We start from the raw sequence: 25466 nt of genomic DNA, 5'->3' as shown, positions 1-25466 counted from the left end.
GTTTCTACAATATTTAGTAATAGCTTATAAGTGGTGACTTTCAGTTTGTGCTCGTATGACAGGATTTTTCAGAAAAATTAATACAAGACGTAGTCAGCCAGACGATGAACATTATTAACAGCAGTTATTATATGATGCAGTCACACTTGTAGCAATAATTGTTAGTTCTGTTTGTTGATTCAGGGTTAGCATCATCTGGGGTCCTCTGAGGGTCAGCATCATCTCTTCTCAGGTGTTCTGGATCCAGACTGGAGCTTGTGTAAATCCTAGTTACCACGGGATGAAGATCCAGCAGAAACAGAGAAACAAATAGAGACATCATTAGCATAGCTGCTGATCCAACAAAGTAAAATTAATTAGTTTAACCCAAGCTAAAGAATAAGAATGCGCATTTGATCAGATGCAACTACACTCACATTTTAAGATACATTATTCGAATGCTTGGCGAAAGAGATGCGTTTTTAATCTAGATTTAAACAGAGAGAGTGTGTCTGAACCCCGAACATTATCAGGAAGGCTATTCCAGAGTTTAGGAGCCACATGTGAGAAAGCTCTACCTCCTTTAGTGGACTTTGCTATCCTAGGAACTACCAAAAGTCCAGCGTTTTGTGACCTTAGGGTGCGTGATGGGTTGTAGCGTGGTAGAAGGCTAGTTAGGTACACAGGAGCTAAACCATTTAGGGCCTTATAGGTAAGTAATGATAATTTGTAACTGATACGGAACTTAATAGGTAACCAGTGCAGAGACTGTAAAATTGGGGTAATATGATCATATTTTCTTGACCTGGTAAGGACTCTAGCTGCTGCATTTTGGACGACCTGTAGCTTGTTTATTGACGAAGCAGGACAACCACCTAGAAGTCCATTACAATAGTCCAGTCTAGAGGTCATGAATGCATGAACTAGCTTTCTGCATCAGAAACAGATAACATGTTTCGTAGCTTGGCAATGTTTCTAAGACAATAGTCTTCATATAGTTAATCAGTTTCACATGAAGAGTCAGTTTTTTTCTCTCCAAAAATGACCATGGTTATAAATGTAGATTTAAGATTTAGTTCAATAAACTTTCAGTTGCCTGTTTTTTGCACTATTTACACAACATAAATAATTCAAAAACAAAGCCACAGCCATTGATCTATAATAGGCTGTTTTGCGTCTCTGAGCCACATGACAGTGTTTTGTTCCTGAATGAATCAAACATTTAAATGATTCAGTTAAATCGTGATGACTCACTTTAATTGGGTTTTAATTTCACATTTAAAGTACCTTTTTATTATTTAAATAATTTTAAATGTCAGTATTCAATTTTAATATATCAAAACATTATTTATGCATTTGTAAAATAGGCCTTTTTAAAAGTAAATTAAAATATGCAGATTTGAGTATGTAAAAGCTGATAGAACTATAAATTGTTAATGTGAATATTAAGATTATATTGTATTGTACAGTATTGTTTCTTCTGCCATAATGATAAAGATTGATATTTTGTTAAAGAATAAGCACTTTGTGTAAAAAAAGATGTACTCTTATGTGTTTTAATTACTTTTTGTATGTTGTATGTGTATATACTGTATATATATATATATATATATATATATATATATATATATATATACACACACACACACACACATATATATATATATATATCGCCTCTGATTGTACGTCCAAGGTCAAGCCAACTCTATGCTTGTTTTTTTACTGTCTTTTGTTTTCTTTTCTCTGCTCCGGATTGCAGATGTCTTTTCATGGCCATAGATGTCCATCCATCAATTATGATCATTTGCATTCAGCCCTAAACATGAAGTGCGAGCAGTCGTGAGTGTGGATGGGGGAAAGGCGGCTGGTATTTTTTTTTTTGGGGCAATTGGGATGGTGCCCCCCTGGGAGTTGGTGCCCTACAAAAACTGCGTACTCTGTGTGTAGAGAACGGCGGTCCCGGAGGAGTTCTCTGGGTTCAGGCTGAATTCTGAGCTCAGACGGCATGCCAAATATACTTATGATTTTCTCAGTCAGATTATATGAAATTGTGAAGTGTGAACGTAATCCCCTAGAAACAACCGAAGCAAATTGACACTGAGGCTGAAATCTGTTCATATGTCATAATTTATGATTTATTATGTCATCAGAAAGGATTTGCTGAATAGCGTGTCGTCTGGAGCCGATCCCAAAGCTCTGGTGATCATCACAGATGGAGACCCCACTGATAACGATGATTATAATGTGCTAAACAGATGTGATGAGCAGAATATCTTCCGTTACATCATCGGGGTGCGTTTCTTTGTCCTTTTATGTCTTTTTTTCAGCTAGTTTAGTTTACTGGTCAGAGTCACTGTAAGTCAGTCATTGGTAGTTTGAATTGTTAACAGACAAACACTGTGACTCTGAGAAACTTTCAAAACATTCATCTGTTGGTTAGAGCAGCTGGAGAGGTTTCTGACTCAACCAATCACATGAGTTTAGGGTGGGACTATCTGTTTGACCGACCAATGACAGATGAGTAGAATGTTCAAAAAGCTTGTCTGGAAACAGTCTTTATTTGTGCAATTTTCTAAAAATAATAAATATATAATCATTTTATAAAAAAAAAAAAAAAAAAAAATATATATATATATATATGTATATATATATATATATATATATTAATACAGAAAGGACACACTTCAGCTTTAAGTGAGATATACAACATGTTGTTGTATTTTATCACAGATTATATTACTATCCACCACCCACATAGCAACATTGTGTCGGCCAAGATCCGGCCCACATCGGGTACCCGTGGAAAGATGATCTGGCCCACATGCAGCGTGGAATGATGGCACTTGGGCGGACCGCTCCTGTTTGCCAGATTTGAGCCACAAGCAGGCCATAGCAATGCCACATGTCAGCCAAGAGTAAAGAAATTAACCAGAAATGGACCTTATCTGAGCCAAAAAATCTGTGTATATATTAAATATGATGTAATTTCAGCCTTAATAAGTCTGTTAACAAGCAGAATCACTGAAGGAAAGAAGAGAACAGAAAAAGAGATGAGCAGAAACACAAGAACTACTACTGACTTCAGCAACAACCTTAGATGAAATCAATTGAAGAATAAAGAAGACATTAGATCTTTCAAGATCTCAGCAGAGAAGGATTAAACAACTCCACAAACAGCTTTATCAGCTTCTCTTATTATTAACCAGATTGACTTTATTTCTGTTACACATCTACAAAAGTTTTTTTTATATATAAACAATCAGCACATGAATCTCAATAATGGTGACAATCAAAAATATTTAGATAAACTGATCAATTCAGAACTTCACTCACAAGCTACTTAAGTCACAACAAAAACAACAGCAAAATATAAGAAAATATTTAGAATTAAACAAAAATAATTATAGGATAATTCAGCTGCATAATTTATTCACGTTGCAATGCATGCTGGGAGTTTTGTACTATGCTAGTACCCAGCATGCATTGCAGCAAGGTATATTTGATTGCCACCATTGTTGAGATTCATGTGCTGACTGTTGATGTCTGTGTGTGTCATCATAGATTACTGCAGATAACTGCCATCACCTGACCTCAATTCACTTTAGCTTTCTTTGATGCCGCAAATGTGTTTAACAAACACACCGTCACAGCAGCCACAAAAATAGAATAAGAGTTAAGAGTGCAACTAATGGAAACATTAAAAACTGTTATGGTGACACACATTAGAGTTAAACATTTGTTAATTCTCAATAAAAACTTTTGTAGATGTCTAACAGAAATAAAGTCAGTCTGGTTAGTAATAAATGAAGCTGTTAATGCAGTTTGTGGAGTTGTTTAATCCTCCTCTGGTGAGATCTCCAGAGATTTAATGTCTTCTTTTATCTTCAATTGATTTCATCTAAGGTTGTGGCTGAAGTCAGTTGTAGTTCTTGTGTTTCTGCTTATCTCTTTTTCTGTTCTTTTCTTTCCTTCAGTGATTCTGCTTGTTAACAGGCTTATTAAGGCTGAAATTCATATTTAATATATACACAGATTTTGTGGCTCAGATAAGGTCCAGTTCTGGTTAATTTCTTTACTCTTGGCTGACATGTGGCATTGCTATGGCCTGCTTGTGGCTCAAATCTGGCAAACAGGAGCGGTCCGCCCAAGGGCCATCATTCCACGCTGCATGTGGGCCAGATCATCTTTCCACGGGTGCCAGATGTGGGCCGGATCTGGGCCGACACAATGTTGCTATGTGGGCACTGACTGTACACTGTAAAAAGTGATTCTCTATATTTATTCAATAAAATTGTGTCAAAAATTTACAAGCAATATTATTAATTAAATTTAACACATTTTAATTAAGTAGAAATAATCATTCAAAATGAGTAGAATAACATGAAAAAATTAAGTAAAATTTACGCAAAAATATTGATTTCATTGGACAAAAAACTAAAAAACACTATACTAAAGAATACTATGTTATGCATGCCAGGCCAGTAGTTGGCGATCATGAAACACCCTTCGAAAACATTATATACATGCACATGACATCAGCCTTTTTACAAATTCACATTTTTGTTGCTTACATAAATATTATACAGGCATCATGTTCAAAAGGCTGTGTCTTAAGGCTCCCAAAACAGAGTTATTGAAGACACCTAAAGTTCACAAACAGAATCAAAGGGTAAATTATTGGTTACCATTATAGTGGTCAGTGTTTGCTTTAGTTGTGCTCTTGACCCTTGATGTTTTAATATTACATTTTGCATTGCTGCTGTAACTCAGTTATAACAGCTAAACCAGCTAAGAAAAAAGATCACCAGGTGGTGTTGGTTATGCTTTAACATAATCTTTGTTTTACCTGAATATCTGAACTCATTCAGAGCCTGAGCTCTGAATTAAATTAACATTCATTATAGCAGCTCTGTGTTTCAACAATAAAAAACCTAGAATTTTCAGTTTAATCCAGAGTTTAAGAACTCTGTTTAAAACAGAGAGAGGGGAACACTTTTTTGACACACAGTTACATCAAGAACCGGCCTATGAATCTCAAGAATGGTGACAAACAGCATATTCAGACGAACTGTGAAAATCACAAAACAAGCTACTATAGAATTGTTGCTCATAATTTATTCATGCCGCAAAGCATGATGGGAGCAATAAATTAGTTTTGATTGGTGGCACCCAGAATGCAGTGCAACATGCTTTTTGATGGTCACCATTGTTAAGGTTCTCAGGCTGATTCTTGATGTCTGTGTGCCTAAATGAAAATACTTTTTTTTAACAAGGTTTTGATCAGAGCTGCTTCTAAGAATTTCTCAGATAATGCTGAAAACACCTAAACTTACATTGTACAACCACAGGACACCTGTCACTGATAAGAAACATCCAACTCAGAAACCCAGATCAAATGATGATGCAAAAACAAATAACACCACCTGATCTCATTTCCTTCTTGGCTTGTCTAGCTGCTGTATCACAACTAGCAACCAAAAAAAATCTGTTGAAAATTTTAAGGGTGAAGAGTCCAACTAAAGCAAACACTGACCACTACAATGGTAAGCAAATTATTATTTTTTTCCCTTACAACCTTTTGAACATGATGCCTGTATAATATTTATGTAAGCAACAAAAATGTGAATTTGTAAAAAGGCTGATGTCATGAGCATGTATATAATGTTTTCGAAGGGTGTTTCATGATCGCCAACTACTGGCCTGCCATGCATAACATAGTATTCTTTAGCATAGTGTTTTTTTGTTTGTTTGTTTTTTATCCAATGAAATCAATATTTTTGTGTAAATTTTACTTAATGTTTTCATGTTATTTTACTATTTTTGAATGGTTAATTCTACTTAATTAAAATGTGTTTGTATTTAATTAATAATATTGCTTGTAAATTTTTGACACAATTTCATTGAATAAATATAGAGAATCCCTTTTTACAGTGTATGTCACATCATTGAGTGGAAAACACTTTTTAAATGTCATCAAGTGCACAGAGGACAACAAAGAGTTCAGTTTGTCATTTATTTTAATAAATGTTTCAGATATCAAGCTTTTTGAGTTCACATTTTTATTAAAAGTGTTTTTTTCACAGTCAGATGTAATGACTACTGTTTTTCAGGTGGGAAAAACTGATTTAACTGAACTCACTAAGCTGGCATCAGAACCAAAACATAACAACACCTTCTACATTGAAAACTACAGTGGACTCGGTGGACTTCTTGGCAACCTGCAAAAAAAGATCTACAATATTGAAGGTAAAATGTACATGTACAGAAAATGGACCCTAAATAGAAGTTTTAAATAGAAGTAGCAGATGAAGAGTCCACAGATGATTGTAAGAGTTTTCCTTCTGTGTTTCAGGGTCAAAGGATGCTCAAGGCAGAGACAGACAGAGAGAGTTATCACAGAGTGGATTCAGTGTCGTCTACCAGGAGGTGAGAGATATGAATAATATAAAGTAACAAATAATTATTTTTATTTTTTATAAGGAACAGTAAGTTTCATTCCATAAAACCAGTTCATGCAGTTCGTGCACTAAATTCCAAGTTGTAGTAAATTTAAGCTCAAAAAGGAAATGTATATAAATAATTACAATTAATTATGATTAATTACAATTATTTATATGTGTTGCCAGTAGTAACTGTAGCAGAATTAAATTGCCATCAACTAATCTGTTCGTCCAGCGAACCCTTAGCGCAGTTTTGTATTAATTCTAAGAAAGGATATTTCCGTGGCCACAGAAAACACTTTCATACAGTATTAATGCACCAGAGCATGTAGCAAAATCAGAATCACAAAGGGACATTGATTTGTAAGGCACAATTTTATTAACTGAACAGTAATGCAAACTAGTCAACAAAAATAAAACATACATACATAAAATCACTCATACAGGGGAAAGGGAAAATGAGATTTTATTGATAATACCATCAGGAAAACCAGAGAATGAAGCTATGAAAAGAGTCAGTTAACCACCTGAGTAAAACCATCAGAGTTAATAACGGGGTCTATAGCTTATACTAAACCTCTGTTTCATTTAGTTAAATGTATGACTCTTGCATTTCCTTGGCTTGGAATGAGCATCTGGATGCAAATCTTGATGGTTTGGAGGTTCGGTGCTGTAGGAGTCGCGATCATGTTATTCCGGTTTTGAAGATTGATGAATTCCAAAGGTGTCCTGACTCGATGGTGATTAGGAGTTTCTTCCCAGTGGAAAGTGACAAGACCTAAAAGAGACATCAGCTGAGATCCTAGGATCTTTGGTAAATGGAAAGTCAAGGCATGAGGCCTCCCAGCAGACACAGGATGTAGACACAGGATTTTGGTTGAAAATGAAAATCGAGTTGACGTCTAAATCCAACGACTGTTTGACGTCAAGCTCCAACATTGGCCAGATGCTGAATGTCGGCTGGAATAAACACCCCCCCCCCCAAAAAAAAACATAAAAAACGGTTAAATGCATGGCACTACACGTATTACCAACTTGACTTATTACTAACCAGTTTGACTTTATTTCTGTCAGACGTCTACAGAAGTTATTTTTGAGAATTAACAGAGGTTTATATGTTGATGTTTTATTTGAAAATGTTTGATCACCATTATTGTGATCAGTGTTTGCTTTAGTTGGGTAGTTTGACTCTTGGTTTAGTAAGTTTTTGGTTCCTGTAATAGTGTTTACCAAACACATAATTTATTATAAAAGGGGCCATAAGAAAAAATATTGAGGTAAACTAATTTTCTCATCATTGATCTAAAGTGGTTGTTTATTATTAATGAACAATATTCAAAGAAACAATACTTTTTTCAATCAGATCAGACATTCAGAATTTTCATTTTTAAATACTTTTGGGAGTAAAACCTTTTGATACACATAGACATCAATAATCAGTATATGAATCTCAACAATGGTGACATGCTTCATGCAGCAATGCATGCTGGGAGCCACCATAGTATAAAACACATGGCTCCCAGCATGCATTGCTGCATGAAGCATGTCACCATTGTTGAGATTCATATGCTGATTGTTGATGTCTGTGTGTGTCAGCGTAAGTTAAGTTTTTTGAGCTCATGTTTGTTAAAAGATTTTAACTGATTGTTGTAATACTGCTGGATCTCATGTGGCAGAAACACAGGGTTTGTAATATGAATGTACTAAAGGACTAACATAACTGTTAGATTAAAGAAATATCAGTGAATCAGTCTATTTCATGATGATTATAAAACCATTTACAGATAATCACCTGATCTCATGTCACTTAAGCTGTCTTTGATGCTGCAAATGTGCTCGTCAAACAAACTGTCACAGCAGCCAAAAAAGACAAAAGATATAATAATTGTTAAGAGCCCAACTAATGGAAACACTAACCACTTCTATGGTGTTTAACTGTTAAGCTGTTATGGAAATTAAACACATTAGATTTAAACCCCAGTTAATTTTAAGAGCTTTTGTAGACGTTTGACAGAAATAAAGTCAGTCTGGTTAGTAATAAGTGAAGTTGGTAATGCTGTTGTGGAGTTTGTTTAATCCTCCTCTGCTGAGATCTTGAGATATTTAATGTGCTACCATGCATTTCACCCTTTGTTGCAGTGTGGTGCATATTCCAACCAAAATTCAACGTCTGTTGTTTGACGTTTGACGTCAAACAAAGTTGGGTTTAGACGTCAACCCGACTTTCATTTTCAACCAAAATATGACGTCTGACTGATGTTGGATTAGTTGGAGTCCAACGTCTTCCTGACGTCACATTGATGTACTGTGCCTGCTGGGCTGGCACAGACTTAGGCATTAAAGAGAGTTCTAGCTCATCCTTCTCATCCCCTTATGATCTAAAAGAAATGCAGACTGAAGGCGGGTCACTGAGGTGAGGGCTTTAAGGTCTGAAAAGGTTCACGCCTCTAAGGATGGGCTTGTCCAATGAGAAAAGGCTAAAATTCCAAGCGGGAGGTTGGAACTAATGATGAGTTTTACAACCCTTTGTGTGAAATCATGGAAATTTGCAAAATGGAACTCAAGTGGGGGTTCAAGAGAAGAATCTTCAAGATTCTTAGAACACTAATACTGTATATTGCCTACGTACCAACATTTAATATACACTATCATTTAGATCATCAGAAGACGAATTCACAGATACTAAACATTATTTGTACATTGTGTTCCTGTAGCTCAATTGGTAGAGCATTGCGTTATCAAGTGCAAGGTTGGGTGTTTGATTCGCTGGGACCACATGGTAAGATTACATATAGGTAAATTACATGAACAAGTAGTTCTGTCATAAGCATGTATAAAACAGTACAAGACAAAAAGACAGTATACAAGAACAGTAACAACATACACAATGACCTGAAGTATATGTGTGTTCATTCAAAGAAAGGTTTTTCTATTAATTAATTAGAGAAGAGTGCATTTTTATATCAGTATGTTTCAGAGAGAACTGAGTAGAAGGAAGATTCTCTCCAAATACTCATAGGTCGTAAAAGTCACGTAGTCTGGCTGAGGTGTCATGGTTGCCATGTTAACCAGGGGTCAGTCGAAGACATCCTGGCACCAAGTATGTTTAGAGGGGTCTGTGATCATTCGTTAATCAAATTAAAAATGGTGTGTCTGATTGCTACAAAGTCTTCTTAAGCCCTATGAAAATAGTGTCGCTATGTGATGTAAAATCTGGGACCTGAAGTAAAACCAGATCACCACAGATCCAGTTTATTTGGTGCTAAACATTAAAAAAAAAAATAAAAAAAAAAATACAAAAATCTTTCAAGGAGTCAGTGTCACTAACCTCACTTAGCGGAGAGATCCAGTGACTAATGATCCGGACTCGAGCTCAAGGATCAGGACAGATTTTCTAACTGATTGTATCTGCTATCCTTATTTTATTTCGTTCAGTAGGTGACAGTATGCACCTTCCAGTATGTTTGCCAACCACCATTAAAGAAATACTGACACTCAAAAGTGCATGCATGATGCTTGAGAACTCATGAGGTCCATTCTAGCGTATCTCACACACATTCGAGGTGCTGTATTTAATGTTTTTAATGTGCACTTTAGTAACAAATCTCCTGAAAGTCATTTATTAATTGTTTTCTTTTATCCGATGTCAGACTATCTGATATGTGGCTGTCGCAATGTGTTACACTGTAAAACCCGACAAGTAAACTTAACTCAAACGGTTTGAGTAAACAGATATCCTTAAGTTATGTTAACTCAAACCATTTGAGGAAACCAATTGCCTTAAACCGTTTAAGTTGAAAAAACTAACAGTTATGAGTACTCTGAACTTAATTCAGTTAAGTTCACTGAAAGAAGATATACATTGCAATTAAGTAATTAAGTGATTAATTAAGTGATAATTGAGCTTTAGTGATGAACACCTGCTGTTAACAAACAGAATTACTGAAGAAAAGAGAGAAAGGAAATACAGCTGACTTCAGACACAGCCTCACTCAAACCTGACAAGTTAAGCCTGGTTCACACAGGACGCCGAAGCGATGCGGAAGCGGCGTGGAACGGAAAATCACGCGCGGTCCAGCGCCTGCCTGTTCACACCAGACGCGTATTCACCGCGGCGGTCGACAAGCGCTTGCTCAGTTGTTGTTTATTCAGAGCACATCATGGGTAATAAGTAAATAACCTCATAAAATGAATACACTATGTTTCTGTAACCAAGAAGTTATGAAGTTAACCATGTGCGTGCGTGTGTGTGTTGTGTTTTTTTTTTTCATCTTTCTAGTCTGTTTAGATACACAAATATGATCGAATTTGTCACTCGCGGTATTTTAATTTGAAAATTGCTTATATTCTGACAATTGACCGGATTGTCTCGTGTTTCTTGGTGTGACTTCCTACCGGAATTGATGTGGATCGCTCACGGCTCGCGCAAAAAATAGACCAGACGCCGAAACTGGCGCTTCACGGCACGGGCCGGCCGCGGCGCTCCGTGTCTGCTGTGAACGACACCATAGGTTAACATGGGCGCCGAAAAGAAGCGGCCTCCATTCCACGCCACTACCGCGTCGCTTCGCCGTCCGGTGTGAACCAGGCCTTATGTTAACTCAAACCGTTTGAGAAAACCGATTGTTGTTTCATTTGAAGTAACCATGTTAGAGATCAGTGTTTGTATTAGTTGGGCTCTTGACCCTTGATTTCTGTCTTAGTCTTCTCTCTGCCTGTTATAACCATGTGTTTCTAAAACAAATTTGTTGTAATTCAAAAGCCCAGAAAAAAAGCCATCAGCTGTTAACCTAGGAGTAGGTTGTTATACTTTTTATTGGTGATATAGATTCACCAAATCAAACTGAATCGTTTTAAATGGCTCGTGTCTCCAATACACATTAATCAGAGGTGGGTAATCCAGGGGCCAAAGAGTAAAAGTCCTGCCATATTTTTGTTCCACCCATGAACTCCTTCACCAGAGGAGGAACCAAGTCATTCCTTCCAAATCACAAACAGTCTTGAGTTAAATCCCAAGTCCTCAAAGAGTTAAAGTTAATGAGATAATTAAGACAATTTCTAAATCAGCCAGTAATGAACTACTTGTAGTCTTGAGATGTTTTGTGAATACAGGCCCTGATTAAGAAATGCCTGTTAGTGACTGTCTCTCAGCCGACAGGAAGAGGTTTTTTTTTTTATCATTCTCCGTTTTTGTGTGTTATATGTCAGTGCTGAGACTGCAGTCTTTGTTTCAGGACTCTGTGATCGTGGGTTCGGTCGGATTAAATGACTGGTGTGGAGCTCTGTATGAAGTGACAGGATCAGGATCTGAATTCAGACAGACAGAGATCATTGATCCAGCTGTAAATAAAGACTCATACATGGGTATGTTGGAGTTTTTGTTTGTTCTTTTGTGATGTGAAGAGTGTGTTTTAATGATGCTGATGGTGTTCAGGTTACTCTACTGTGCTGGGAATGAGACGTGGCGTCTCTCTTCTGTTCTCTGGAGCACCGCGGGCTGAACACAGGGGTCTGGTTACCCTCTTCACCAAGAATGAAAGCACATGGACAGTGATGAGCAACTTCAATGGAGAACAAGTCAGTGAAAATCCTCAGACACAATATTATCTCTCTGCACCGGTGAGATCAGGGGCTCCCAAACCATCAGACCCTTCAAAAACACACACCTTAAATCATTAAATCTTTATTGAACTAGACCGTTAAAATTTTCAGCTCCATCAAAGCAAACATCTTTACTTTTGTTGTTGTGTAATAAAGTGATACTTTATTGGTCTGTATTTGGAGGATCAGGATTGGAGCTCGTCTCTTTCACTCTGTTCTCTTTCTCTGTGCTGTTGTCTTTCACATCGACTCCGTTTTCTTTAGCATTCACGTTCATCAGAGGAGAGTCTTCAGCCGCAGTTACATTTTCATCCTCTTGAACGAACTCTTCAGGGCGATTTCGTTTAAAAAAACCACAGTGTTTCTCTATATTTACTCAATAAATTTGTGTCAAAATATTACAAGCTATATTATTAATTAAATTGAACACATTTTAATTAATTAGAAATAATCATTCAAAATGAGTAGAATAACATGAAAAAATTAAGTAAAATTTACACAAAAATATTGATTTCATTGGACAAAAGACAAAAAAAACTAATGAAACTAATAAAAAATACTATGTTCATGAAACACCCTTCGAAAACATTATATGCATGCTCATGACGTCAACCTTTTTACAAATTCACATTTTTGTTGCTTAAATATGATACAAGCAACATGTTCAAAAGGCTGTGTCTTAAGGCTCCCAAAACAGAGTTATTGAAGACACCTAAAGTTCACGAATAGAATCACAGAAGGAAAAAAATAATAATTTGGTTACCATTATAGTGGTCAGTGTTTGCTTTAGTTGGGCTCTTGACGTTTTAATATTACATTTCGCATTGCTGCTGTAACTCAGTTATAACAGGTAGGCAAGTTAAGAAGAAAGATGATCATGTGATATTGGTTATGCTTTTACATAATCTTTGTTTTACCTGAATATCTGAACTCATTCAGAGCCTGATCTCTGAGTTAAATTAACATTCATTATAGCAGCTCTGTGATTCAACAATAAAAGACCTGGAGTTTTCAGTGTAATCAAGAGTTTAAGAATTCTGATTGAGAGTGTAACTTTCTTTAGACACACAGTGACATCAAGAACAGCGTATGAATCTCAAGAATGGTGACAAACAGCATATTCAGACAAACTGTAAGAATCACAAAACAAGCTACTATAGAATTGCTGCAGATAATTTATTTATGCCACAAAGCATGATGGGAGCCATAAATTAGTTTTGATTGGTGGCACCCAGAATGCAGTGCAACATGCTTTTTGATGGTCACCATTGTTGAGGTTCTCAGGCTGATTCTTGATGTCTGTGTGCCTAATGAAAATGTTTTTATTTTAACAAGATTTTGATCAGAGGCGCTTCTAAGAATTTCTCAGATAATGCTGGAAACACCGAAACTTTTATTGTACAACCACAGGACACATGTTATTGATAAGACACACCCTACTCTGAAACCCAGATCAAATGATGATGCACAAACAAATAACACCACCTGATCTCTTTTCTTTCTTGGCTTGTCTAGCTGTTGTATTACAACTAGCAACCAAAAAAAACTGTTTAATTTTTTTATAAAATTAATTTTAAGGGTCAAGAGTCCAACTAAAGCAAACACTGACCACTATAATGGTAACCAAATTATTTATTTTTTCCTTCAGTGATTCTGTTCGTGAACTTTAGGTGTCTTCAATAACTCTGTTTTAGGGGCCTTATAACCTTTTGAACATGATGTCTTTATCATATCTATGTAGGCAAAAAAAATGTGAATTTGTAAAAAGGTTGATGTCATGTGCATGTGTATAATGTTTTCGAAGGGTGTTTCATTATCATTATAGTGTTTTTTTGTTTGTTTTTTGTCCAATGAAATCAATATTTTTGTGTACATTTTACTAATTTTTCCATGTTATTCTACTCATTTTGAATGATTATTTCTAATTAATTAAAATGTGTTAAATTTAATCAATAATATTGCTTGTAATATTTTGACAATTTTATTGAGTAAATATAGAGAATCAATTTTTACAGTGCACACACACACACACACACACACACACACACACACACACACACACACACACACACACACACACACACAGACAGTATTTCACCAGAGACACAAACAAACAATTTTTACTCCTAATTTTACTTCTAAAAAAAACCATCTTCAGTTTCTAACCAGTATAATGTGACGTTATGTTTATGAAGCAGAAGAACATGTTTTCATATTTCTTCTATAAAAAATCAGGCTATAAAAGCATGGACTAGAGTGCAGTTCCTCAATTTTAATTGATTTCTGGCATCAGATTGGCTCATATTTTGGAGCGTCTCTGAGTGTGTTGGATGTGGACTCTGATGGAGACTCAGATTTCCTGCTGGTCGGAGCTCCATTATTTTACCAGTCTCAGCCGAGGGCTGAAGGGAGGCTGTACGTCTACACTTTATCTGAACAGGTACGCACAGATTCATGACTATTATTATGATCTTCATGAACAAGCTTCTGCCTGTAACTGGAAGGCTGCTAGTTGTCACCATTGTGTTACTCTATTGGGATTGCTGTTGTAATAGGTTCCTATGACATGAAAGTTATGGAAAGTGTTCTGGTGCTGGTCATGTGCTGATGAAGAAATATGCTGTTCTCTTTTTCAGAACTATTTTCAGAAGACACTGAATGTGAGCCAATCAAGCACAGGTAGATTTGCTGCATCCGTGGCTTCACTAAAGGACATGAATGGAGACAGTCTGTCTGATGTGGCAGTCGGGGCGCCGCTGGAGAATGAAGGAGTCGTCTACATCTACCTGGGTGATAGGACACATGGCATAAACCCTGAATACATTCCTCAGGTGAGAGTTTGCTGTGCTTCCATCAATCCCAAACATTGTGTTTGTGCTCACGTTTAACCCAGAAACCCAGACAAGCTGAAAGTTCACAGTGTATTTCTTAAGATTATTTTTCCACTAATGGTCATAAATAACAATCAATAACCACCCTGAGGACAAGAGATGATTAGTGTGACTCAGACACACCTGTGCATTTAAAGCCCAAAGTATACTTCAGTTCTGATGTGAATTCTTAGTGCATTCATCAAGTCAAGTCACCTTCATTTGAATAGAACCTTTTACAATATAGATTGTTTCAAAGCAGCCTGACAGAGATAAACAGGAAATAAAGCAGTTATGGAAGCTATGGTGAAAGTTCAGAATCTGCTGTAGAGCAGCTCTAAAAAGACAATTGTATAATTTTTTTCAGATCAAGTCGGTTCAGTGTATGTTCCCACTGAGCAAAGTTATGTCCAGTTGACATCTTGTGGATCTCTTTTTATGTCTTTGCAGACGTTGAAAAGACATCCACTGAGGAGCCAGAATAAAAGTTTTTATGACGTCTTCTTTTGACGTCTTCTGTACGTCTGATTTAGACGTTCACAGAACCTCCTTACAAGGTTAAAAACTAGTTCAAAAGTGGTCAGTGGAAATATTTTCAACATCATTTAAGGTTCATTTAGGCATAATTTATACTGTTTCTGGACCAAAACAACACTCTCAGGATGCATTCGATTTATTTTTGATTTCAATGTATTTTCCAGACACCGTGTTTGTCCTAAAATCAAGAAAATAAAATAATCTTTATCAAATAATGAAATAATTGATGATTGAGCATGTGGTAAAATCAACTGCAAATCAAATACATTAAATCTCTGAAGATCTCAGCAGAAGAGGATCAGACATCTCCACAAACAGCTTCACTCATTAGATTGGCTTTATTATTCATTAGTGTTTGGTTTAATTGGGATCTTGGTCCAGATACTTCTTGTGTGAGTTTATCTCTTACTGCTGTAACTGAGTGTTTGTGAAACACTGTTTTTGCTGCAGAGAGAGTTGAGATCAATTGTTAACATCTTGCTTTTAATGGTGACAAAATTCAAGCAAAATAAGAAGGAGTGTTAAATTTCAAGTGTGTCTGCCTCCCGAACAATGTTAGGTAGGTTATTCCAGAGTTTAGGCGCCAAATAGGAAAAGGATCTGCCGCCCGCAGTTGATTTTGATATTCTATGTATTATCAAATTGCCTGAGTTTTGAGAACGTAGCGGACGTAGAGGATTATAATGTAAAAGGAGCTCATTCAAATACTGAGGTGCTAAACCATTCAGGGCTTTATAAGTAATAAGCAATATTTTAAAATCTATACGATGCTTGATAGGGAGCCAGTGCAGTGTTGACAGGACCGGGCTAATATGGTCATACTTCCTGGTTCTAGTAAGAACTCTTGCTGCTGCATTTTAGACTAGCTGTAGTTTGTTTAGTAAGTAAGTATGTAAGTAGTAAGTAAAGTTTATTTATAGAGCGAATTTCACAGATACAATCACAAAGTGCTTTACAAGGTACAACCACATTTATACACAAATAAAATTAAAACAAATAAAAAGTCCAAAGTAAACTTAAGCCCAATCAACTAAAAGCTTGTTTAAATAACAGTGTCTTGAGTTGCCTTTTAAAGAAATCAACAGAATCAGCCACACGGAGGAATAAAGGCAAGGCCTCAAAGGACATATCTCCCTGGGTATTATAACGAGTCTTTGAGACAATTAAAAGACTTTGGCCTGCTGATTGAAGGGAACGACCTGGGGAGTATGTGCATAGCAAGTCAGTGATGTATTGTGGGGCCTGACCATTTAAAGCTCTAAAAGTTAAAACTAATATTTTAAAATCAATGTGAAATTTGATAGGTAGTCAGTGTTTATTAAGTGTGCAGAACAACCACCCAATAAAGCATTACAATAATTTAACCTTAAGGTCATAAACCCATGGACTAACATTAAATTACAACATAGGTTGTAATTTAGATACATTTTTGAGATGGAAAATTAAGTTTTTTTAAATGCTAGAAACATGGCTTTCTAAAGAAAGACTGCTATCAAATAGCACACCTAGGTTCTCTAATTGATAACGAACAATTGACAGAGCAGCCATCAAGTCTTAGACAGCATTCTAGTTTATTACATGCAGAGTTATTAGGTCCTATAATTAACACCTCTGTTTTTTATTCAGAATTTAGCAGAAAGAAATCACTCATCATCCAGTATTTTATGTTGAACTATGCATTCAGTAGTTTTTCAAATTGGTATTTTTCACTGGGCTGTGAAGAAATATAGAGCTAAATATCATCAGCATAACACTGAAAGCTAACACCATGTTTTCTGATGATATCTCCCAAGGGTAACATGTAAAGCATGAAGAGTAATGGTCCTAGTACTGAGCCTTGAGGTACTCCATACTGCACTTGTAATCGATATGATACTTCTTCATTCACTGCTACGAAAAGATGGCAGTCATATAATATGATTTAAACCATGGTAATTCACTGCCATTAATGCCAACAAAGTTTTCTAGTCTATGCAAAAGAATGTTGTGGTCAATAGTGTAAAATGCAGAGCTAAGATCCAATAGCACTAATAGAGATACAACCACGATCAGATGATAAGAGCAGGTCATTTGTAACTGGAAATAATTATAAGAAGGAATATAATTGTGAGGATGCTACCTTTTCTAGTATCTTGGACAGAAAAATGAGATTCGAGATTGGTCTGTAATTAACTAGGGGTAGAGTTGTGTTTTTTTTTTTTGATGAGAGGCTTAATAACAGCCAGTTTGAAGGTTTTGTAGACATAACGACAATGAAAAATGAATAATAGTCAGAAGGGGATCTATGACTTCTTGAAGCACATCTTTCAGGAGCTTAGATGGTATAGGGTCTAACATACATGTTGTTGGTTTAGATGATTTAACAAGTTTATACAATTATTCCTCTCCTATAGTAGAGAATGAGCGGAACTGTTCCTCATGGGGTCTATAGTGCACTCTCTGATGCGATACTGTAGCTGATGACTGCATGGTTACAATTTTATCTCTAATAGTATCGATCTTAGAAGTAAAGTAGTTCATAAAGTCATTATTGCTGTGCTGTTGGGAAATGTCTTGTTGATGCTTTATTTTTCATTAATTTAGCCACTGTATTGAATAAATACATAAGGTTATGTTTGTTTTCTTCTAAAAGAGATGAAAAGTAATCAGATCTTGCAGTTTTTTCTCTTTGTTGGTTGTCCATCTTTTTTCTTCCACACCCTTTCCTTCCACTCAACTTTCTGTTAACATGCTTGGATACAGCACTCTGTGAACAGCCAGCTTCTTTGGCAAATTTATGTTTGTGGCTTACCCTCCTTGTGAAGGTCATCATTGATTGTCCTCTGGACAACTCTAATATTCTGATTTGTTGAGTGAATTGGTGGGTTTTTGTTAAATGTGAGCCAAAAACATCACAATTAAAAGAACCCAAGACTTAAACTACTTTAGTCTGTGTGCACTGAATTTATTTAACAGACAAGTGATGTGAAATAAATTAACTTTCCCATGACATTCTAATTTGTTTTACGTGTCATTCTAATTTATTGAGATGCACTTGTATATTTATATAAACTGAAGTATAATTTTGGATTAAGTCTGAATTCTCTCTCTCTCTCTCTCTCTCTCTCTCTCTCTCATATGTGTGTTTAGCGGATCCCAGCGCGGTCCGTTCTGCCTGGTCTGCAGCAGTTTGGACTATCTCTGTTTGGTCAGATGGACATGAACAATGATAATCTTACAGATATCATGATTGGAGCACAAGGAGGGATCGTCCTGCTCAGGTATGTAATTCTTTAGTTTGGAGAATAAACTTGAAGTGCAAAACCTACTAGGTGCCAAACTATGACATTTATCACACTGTTAACTAGACAAAAAAAGTTTGTCAAGACAAATTTAAGTTACACTTTTATTTCGATAGTCCACTTTAGGTATTCTACTAACTATAAGTAACTTTGTAACTACATGTCAACCAGTGATGCGCGGGTCAATATATTAATAACATATATTGTCATTTGGCCATAGACGTAGGAACTAGGCAAAAAAAAAATCCTTATATTCTGATTTTGTCAAGAATTATAAAAAAAACGTCAATAAGCTCATAATTTGTTCTAAAATAGTCTAGTCTGGCTATGTCTCTTTTGGTGTTTCTGTTCAGCAGACAGTGAGGTTCGGGTTTGTTCAGATCAGAGCTTGTGAGCGGAGAGTGCATTTCTCCATATATTAACCCAGAATGGCCTGCTGGTTCAAAAATATGCAAGGAGACATTTAATTGTAAAAGACATTTGTGTTTTCTGTGTCGCTGCAAAGATGAAGTTGACGATGCGGACTCGCCATGCCAGAGAGAAATGAACATTTCATATGGATTACATAATCAGCAATGCAAGTGATCCTGCCGGCGCCTCATTACATTGTCTGCTATATATTTGTTTCTTATTTATAAAATACGGGCAATTGATTGATAAAACATTGATCAAAATTAAGATACAATTTATACAAAATGAAAATATTTTAAAAAGAGTTTTCTATAAAACAAAACTTAATGAAGTCATCAAAATCATGTTTTACCAAAAACAGCGTCTTCACCTTTTCTCTTTCTGCCTCCATCTCTACCTGCAGACTGAGCTCGTGCATCATCTTCGCGCCAATTATTCAGCCAAATAAAGTGTAGGCCTATCTATTTAAAAATTGTGTCTAGTACTATATTAATTACAAAGGTTTAATTGGCATCTTCATTTCAAACGACCCGACTGTCCGCGACCCGAATATCATTAAAAAAAACTTTGGATGACTCGTAACCGCGGGCAACCGCAGGCAACCGCAGGCACCCGCTCATTTTGGCTCAACCTGTGCATCACTGATGTCAACTAATTATCATTAATTTGCAACTACCATCTATGCATCTACTAACTCTCAAAGTAGAGTGTTAGGGTAGGTTAAGGGCTATTATAAGGGGTAGGTCTAGGGTTAGAATAAATTGACAAAGAAAGTGTTAGAAGATATTAAGCAGACAGTCTACTAATACTCTACTTACTGCTAGTTGGCATGTAGTTGCAAAGTTACTTACTGTTAGTAGAATAACAAAAAAAAAAACATAAAATCTGAGGCAAATGAATAATCAAAAGTGAAAACACACATATGTCCGAACCAACAGTCCAAACAGAATGAGCTGTAGCATGATCTGTACAACAAAAAAGGCCCAATGCTGTAGACATGCCAAGCAACCCGCGTCTAGCCACATCTTGAATGCCGCAGAACCCAAAAGAGGACAAAACTCCAAGACCCCACATGGAAAATGGGAACACCCAATGAGGGTGCCACTAAATCGATACATAACGCAACATGTAAAAACATGGTATAAGTCATTATGATCAGTAATAATGTCCCCACTGGATGCAACAAATAGATCGTTTGTAATGGCTTTTATTGGTTATGTCTCGTCTCACTGGGACACATCATCACATTATTTTAAGGGGTGTAACTTTCAACCACATGCTTGAGGCATTCAGCCAATCACAACACACTGTACAGCTGGCCAATTAGTGTACATCTCGCTTTTCAGAATGATGAGCTGAGAAAAAACATGTTTCAGACGGGACATAGAGGTTTCTAGCATGATTCTAGTCACTTTCACTTTTATTTAACACATTTCTAGCTATTTTTATACCATGAATTAGCAAATTGCTAATGTTTTAACATGTTGATAGCATGTTTTTTTGTTTACTGAACTCAAGGCCTATTATCTATAAGCATACACAATTTTAAAGTGAAAAAAGTGAAATTCAGCCAAGTCACTGTAAAAAGTGATTCTCTATATTTATTCAATAAAATTGTGTCAAAAATGTACAAGCAATATTATTGATTAAATTTAACACATTTTAATTAAGTAGAAATAATAATTAAAAATTAGTAGAATAACATGAAAAAAATTAAGTAAAATTTACACAAAAATATTGATTTCATTGGACAAAAAACAAAAAAACCCTATACTAAAGAATATTATGTTATGCATGCCAAGCCAGTAGTTGGCGATCATGAAACACCCTTCGAAAACACCCTTTGTAACAGCTAGACAAGTTAAGAAGAAAGATGATCAGGTGATATTGGTTATGCTATTACATAATCTTTGTTTTACCTGAATATCTGAACTCATTCAGAGCCTGATCTCTGAGTTAAATTAACATTCATTATAGCAGCTCTGTGATTCAACAATAAAAGACCTTGAATTTTCAGTGTAATCTAGAGTTTAAGAATTCTGATTGAGAGAGGGGAACTCTCTTTTGACACACAGTGACATCAAGAACCAGCGTATGAATCTCAAGAATGGTGACAAACAGCATATTCAGACAAACTGTTAGTATCACAAAACTATGGAAGCATATGGGTAGCATTATTCAATTTGGGATGTAATATTCAAAATGACAATGCAATATGTAAAATGACAATGCATTTCTGTATTTACATTTACATTTTCCAATACATTTGTGCAACGTTTGGTGCAAAATGAAAATGAAAATAAAATTACATAATTTTCATTTGCCATTTCATACACCAGTTTTAATATGTAAAATGAATACTAATTTTAACGCTTTATAAGTTGCAAAATTTAAATGAAAATGTATTACAGAAATGATAAGATATGTATAACATGTTCAAGCAAAAACTGTGGCAAAATGATCATTTAAATGCTATTTTTCTTAAATGCATTAACACTCACAGTCAAGACACTTACGATTGAATTTTCATTCAGTGTCCCGCAATGAATGTAGCAAAATTCAATGTGCACATTGAAAATGCATTCCGAGCCGATCACGTGTCCGCCCCCTCCCGCCATGTCAATCACTGCGTGAATAATGCGGGGCTTGCAGAAGGTCAGAGACTCAAATCTCAAGAAGAGGATTCAAGTGAGAGAACATGGACAAGACAGTTGGCCCGTGTACGTTTTGATCATTTCGGTTTATGTCTTTAATATTTCATTCGCAATTGTGGGCGGAGCTGAAATGCTGCTTTCATCTGATTGGTCGAATCGCTCCAGCTTCAGCTCGGTCTTTTCATTCTTTCAGGCAGAATAAGAGTCAGTGCGAGTGAAGCACTGTAATGTCTGAAACTACACTCACTGTTAATTAGCATAATATCTGAATCAGATGTAGCTGGGCACATAATTCGTGCTGCTGCGACCTGCAAATTATTTCTAGGTTGTAGTATTGTATGAATATTGTCCCAGTGATAAATACAGTGCAAATAGTTATCTCTCTTTGGATAAAAGTGAAGTGGAAATAAAAATCAATAATAGACTGAACAGTTCCATGTCTATAACATTTACCACTCTCATATTTTAAGTCATAAGGCACTAGGTATGTGTGTGTGACATTAATAAATAATTGTAAAAATTAATATAGTTACATTTCTAAATAAAAATAGTAAAATCAGCTCTATGCTGCTCAGTGCTCCCGTAGCCTCTCACTGAAAACATAGAGCGCCCTCTCGCGGTAATGTTTTCTCTTGGTTCTGAATAAATGCGACTTATATATGTTTTTTTCCTCGTCATGACGTATTTTTGGACTGATGCAACTTATACCGAAAAATACGGGTAACATTATTATTATTATTATTTATTATGAGAGTTATTGACACAGACTACAACTTTAATGTTTCACCAAATTCAGCTCAGATCTTCAGACTCGTCTGACTCATGTTGCTGTATAACTGGCCAGACTTACCTTCCCAAGAAATCCTATTTTATTTTATTTCATGAATTTAACTATGTTTATTTCCACTTCACTGTTATCCAAGGAGACAGAACTATTTGCACTGTTTTTATGTGGGACAATATTAATACAATACTATAACCTAGAAATAATTTAATATAACTGGCCAGACTTACCTCCCAAGAAATCCTATTTTATTTTATTTCATAAATTTAAATATATTTATTTCCACTTCACTGTTATCCAAAGAGACAGAACTATTTGCACTGTTTTTATCACTGGGACAATATTCATACAATACTACAACCTAAAAATAATTTGCAGGTCGCAGCAGCACGAATTATGTGGCCAGCATCATCTGATTCAAATATTATGCTAATTAACAGTGAGTGGTGGTTTCAGACATTACAGTGCTTCACTCGCACTGACTCTTATTCTGCCTGAAAGAATGAAAAGACCGAGCTGAAGCTGGAGCGATTCGACCAATCAGATGAAAGCAGCGTTTCAGCTCCGCCATGTTCTCTCACTTGAATCCTCTTCTTGAGATGCGAGTCTCTTGACCTTCTGCAAGCCCCGCCTTGTTCACGCAGTGATTGACATGGTGCGGGGGGGGGGTCGGGGATGGGGACCGGTGATCGGCTCGGAATGCATTTTCAATGTGCACATTGAATTTTGCTACATTCATTGCAGGACACTGAATGAAAGTGCAATCGTAAGTGTCTTGACTGTGAGTGTTAATGCATTTAAGAAGAATAGCATTTAAATGATCATTTTGCCACAGTTTTTGCTTGAACATGTTATACATATCTAATCATTTCTGTAATACATTTTCATTTTAATGCAACTTATAAAGCGTTAAAATTAGTATTCATTTTACATATTAAAACCGGTGCATGAAATGGCAAATGAAAATAATGTAATTTAATTTTAATTTTCATTTTGCGCCAAACGTTGCACAAATGTATTGGAAAATGTAAATGTAAATACAGAAATGCATTGTCATTTTACATATTGCATTGTCATTTTGCATATTACATTCCAAATTGAATAATGCTACCCATATGCTTCCATACAAAACAAGCTATTATAGAATTGCTGCTGATAATTTATTCATGCCGCAAAACATGATGGGAGCCATAAATGAGTTTTGATTGGTGACACCCAGAATGCAGTGCAACATGCTTTTTGATGGTCACCATTGTTGAGGTTCTCAGGCTGATTCTTGATGTCTGTGTGCCTAAATGAAAATATATATTTTTTAAACATGGTTTTGATCAGAGGTGATTCTAAGAATTTCTCAGATAATGCTGGAAACACCAAAACTTATATTGTACAACCACAGGACACCTGTCATTGATAAGAAACATCCAACTCAGAAACCCAGATCAATGATGCTGCAAAAACAAATAACACCACCTGATCTCATTTCCTTCTTGGCTTGTCTAGCTGCTGTATCACAACTAACAATAAAAAAAAATCAGTTTAAATTTTTAAGGGTGAAGAGTCCAACTATAGCAAACACTGACCACTACAATGGTAAGCAAATTATTTTTTTTTTTCCTTCAGTGATTCTGTTCGTGAACTTTAGGTGTCTTCAATAATTCTGTTTTGGGGGCCTTACAACCTTTTGAACATGCTGCCTTTATCATATTTATGTAAGCAACAAAAATGTGAACTTGTAAAAAGGCTGATGTCATGTGCATGTATATAATGTTTTCGAAGGGTGTTTCATGATCGCCAACTACTGGCCTGGCATGCATAACATAGTATTCTTTAGCATAGTGTTTTTTTGTTTGTTTGTTTTTTTGTCCAATGAAATCAATATTTTTGTGTAAATTTTACTTAATTTTTTCATGTTATTCTACTCATTTTGAAGGATTATTTCTACTTAATTCAAATTTGTTAAATTTAATTAATAATATTGTTTGTACATTTTTGACAATTTTATTGAATAAATATAGAGAATCACTTTTTACAGTGTATGGTGACTTATACTCAGAATTCAAGCTCTACATTTAACCTATCCAAAGCGCGCACGCACGCACGCGCGCGCGCGCGCGCGCACACACACACACACACACACACACACACACACACACACAGTGTTCATCATTTAAGCTGCAGCGCCCAGGGAGCAGTTGGGGGTTCAGTGCCTTGATCAAGGACACCTCAGTTGTGGTATTGCCGGCCCAAGTTTTGAACCCACAACACTAGGGTTAGGAGTGAAACTCTCTAACCACTACAACACGAATTTATATTGTTCAAATAGTCTAAATAAATAAGAAAAAAGACCATAACACAGGTCAAATAACTTTTTTTTTTTTATTGAAAGTTTGTGTCCAAAGCAGAAGAACATAACAAGTCTTGTATATTTACTTTAATCAATGCATTTTACACTGAACTCAACACGTGGTAAATAATGCATTTTAAATAGTTCCTTTAAAAACACAAAAATGTTAAATACATGTTACTTCATGCCACAAGACTGCTAACGTATTAAGGTATAATTAACACTGGATTTATTTAATATGCATTATATACCATGTGTTGAGCTCAATCTAAAATGCATTGATTAAAGAAGTTAATTTACAAGACTTGGTATGTCCTTGTGCTTTGGACACAAACTTTCAATAATAAAAAAAGTAATTTGACCAATGTCATGGTCTTTTATTTATTTAGACTACTTGAATAATATAAAGTCGTAACAAAGTGGTTAGAGAATTTGATTCCTAACCATAGGATTGTGGTTGATGATGAATACTGCTCTAAGTGTGAAAAAAAGTGTCTTCGTGAGTGGGCTCTGAAATAGACCATGCGTGCAGAACAGCCACAAAGATCATGGCAGCAACCATTAT

At 35.8% G+C, this 25466-nt stretch overlaps 1 protein-coding gene across 1 annotated transcript in view; it reads left to right on the top strand.

Annotated features, from left to right (window-relative positions):
• The window catches only part of LOC132144345 (integrin alpha-M-like), a 44663-nt gene that overhangs the window by 9771 nt on the left and 9426 nt on the right, over positions 1 to 25466 (top strand). Inside the window, exons 5-12 of the mRNA XM_059555122.1 lie at positions 2130 to 2271; positions 6090 to 6225; positions 6332 to 6405; positions 11654 to 11783; positions 11854 to 11996; positions 14314 to 14460; positions 14657 to 14851; positions 18557 to 18687. Coding sequence (XP_059411105.1) covers positions 2130 to 2271; positions 6090 to 6225; positions 6332 to 6405; positions 11654 to 11783; positions 11854 to 11996; positions 14314 to 14460; positions 14657 to 14851; positions 18557 to 18687 — 1098 coding nt within the window. The remainder of the gene's footprint in view (positions 1 to 2129; positions 2272 to 6089; positions 6226 to 6331; positions 6406 to 11653; positions 11784 to 11853; positions 11997 to 14313; positions 14461 to 14656; positions 14852 to 18556; positions 18688 to 25466) is intronic.

The sequence above is a fragment of the Carassius carassius genome, chromosome 7 (assembly GCF_963082965.1).
Source record: "Carassius carassius chromosome 7, fCarCar2.1, whole genome shotgun sequence".
Classification (NCBI taxonomy): domain Eukaryota; kingdom Metazoa; phylum Chordata; class Actinopteri; order Cypriniformes; family Cyprinidae; genus Carassius; species Carassius carassius.
This window is presented reverse-complemented; position numbering and strand designations above follow the sequence as displayed.